Genomic DNA, 2161 nt, shown 5'->3' with positions numbered 1-2161 from the left:
CCATGCCCAATGTAGGTCTTGAACTCAAGACCCTGAACTCAAGTGTCGCATGTCCTACTGAATGAGCCAGCCAGGTGGCCCTGATGTTTGCCATTTTTAAAATAGTGTCATTTTGACTTTTACTATGCACAAATTACTGTTCAAATTTCTATATTTAACCTTTTTTTTTTTTTTTGCTTCTTTTTTGTGATTATTTTCAGTTTCTCTCTCCACAGGTAATTATGGATCTGATCAACTTCACCAATTCGCTCAATGTCTCCACTCTAGTAAGAAACAGCACTCACTTTCCAGCTCCTGCCTCAAACGTGATCATTGCCCTTCTTCTGTACTTGTCAGTTATAATTGGTACCATCACCAACGGGCTCTACCTATGGGTGCTCTTTTTCAAGATGAAAAAGACTGTCAATACGCTCTTATTTTTTCATCTCATTTTCTCATATTTTATTTCAATATTGATTCTACCATTTATAGCTGCCTCCTACCTTCAGGACAATCACTGGAGCTTTGGAACTGCCATGTGCAAGGTCTTCAATGCCACTTTGTCTACAGGGATGTTCGCCTCTATTTTCTTCCTCTCAGCCATCAGTGTTGACCGTTACCTTCTCACTCTTCACCCAGTGTGGTCACAGCTGCACCGAACCCCACGCTGGGCTTCCAGGATCATCCTGGGAATCTGGATCTCTGCCACAGCCCTCGGCATGCCTTATTTGGTTTTCAGAGAGACACAAGATGACCATAAAGGAAGAGTGACCTGCCAAAATAACTATGCTGTGTCTACCAACTGGGAAAGCAAAAAGATGCAAACATTCAGGAAATGGATTCATGTAGCCTGTTTCATTGGCCGCTTTTTGCTAGGCTTCCTTCTGCCTTTCTTTATCATCACCCTTTGCTACACAAGAGTAGCCAACAAGATGAAAGAGAGGGGCCTGTCTAGGTCCAATAAGCCCTTCAAAGTCATGATGACTGCCATTATCTCTTTCTTTGTGTGCTGGATGCCCTACCATGTGCACCAGGGCTTAATCCTCACTAAGAACCAATCAGTACTCTTACAGTTGACTCTGATACTTACAGTGATAACCATTTCTTTCAACGCTATTTTTTCTCCTACACTCTACTTGTTTACTGGGGAGAACTTCAAAAATGTTTTCAAGAAGTCCATTCTTGCTCTGTTTGAGTCAACGTTCAGTGAGGACTCTTTGATAGAAAGGATACAAAACCTAAATTCAGAAGCCTACATTTAAATTTTGGATCCCAGAGCAAACAATGGACTCTTAATCAATTATACCACCAGAGATGTCCCCTCTGCTTTTATATAATATAGTCCCTATATTAGAGAGACATCTAAACTATACTATAGTTAGATCTATGAATATTAAAAGGGTTGTAAGAAACCAAGCAATGGGTGGTGTTCCAAAAGCAATTATTTTTACTTTGTTTTTATTGTGGTAAACTGTATATAACATTAGATTTGCAATTTTCACCATTTTAAAATGTACATTTCAGTAGCATTAACTACATTCACAGGGCTTTGCAACCACCACTATCTATTTCTAAAAGTTTGTACTACCCCAAAGAGAAACTCTGCACTGAGTAAGTAATAACTCCTCATTTCATCCTCCCTGCAACCCCTCATAACTTCCTATCTACTTTCTGTCTCTATGAATTTGTTATCCTAACTATTCCATGTAAGTGGAATCATACAACATTTCTTATTTTATGTCTGGCCTATGTCACTTAGCATAATGTTTTCAAGGTTCCTCCATGTTGTCAAATGTATCCGAACTTTACCCTCTGTGGCTAAAATAATATTTCATTGTATGTTTATTCCCTTGTGTGTTTTGTTTATCCATTCTTCTGTTAAGGGACATTTGGATTGTTTCTACCTTTGGCTATTGTGAACAATGCTACCATGAACACTGATATACAAGTATCTTTGGAGTCCTTGTTTCCAATTGTTTTTAATTATTTTGAATTGCTGGGTCATATCGCAATTTTGTGTTTAACTTTTTTTTTTAATTTTTTTAATGTTTATTTATTTTTGAGACAGAGAGAGACAGAGCAATGGGGGGAGGGGCAGAGAGAGAGGAAGACACAGAATCGGAAGCAGGCTCCAGGCTCTGGGCCATTAGCCCAGAGCCTGACGCGGGGCTTGAACTCATGA

At 39.2% G+C, this 2161-nt stretch overlaps 1 protein-coding gene across 1 annotated transcript; it reads left to right on the top strand.

Annotated features, from left to right (window-relative positions):
• The first annotated feature begins 221 nt into the window (after positions 1-221).
• Positions 222-1241, top strand: GPR33 (G protein-coupled receptor 33). The gene has a single exon (XM_042940616.1). The coding sequence runs from the start codon at positions 222-224 to the stop codon at positions 1239-1241; it is 1020 nt and encodes a 339-aa protein (XP_042796550.1).
• Positions 1242-2161: the final 920 nt, after the last annotated feature.

This window comes from Panthera leo, chromosome B3 (genome assembly GCF_018350215.1).
Source record: "Panthera leo isolate Ple1 chromosome B3, P.leo_Ple1_pat1.1, whole genome shotgun sequence".
NCBI lineage: Eukaryota > Metazoa > Chordata > Mammalia > Carnivora > Felidae > Panthera > Panthera leo.
The sequence above is the reverse complement of the archived record's forward strand: the minus strand, read 5'-3'. Positions and strand labels throughout refer to the sequence as shown.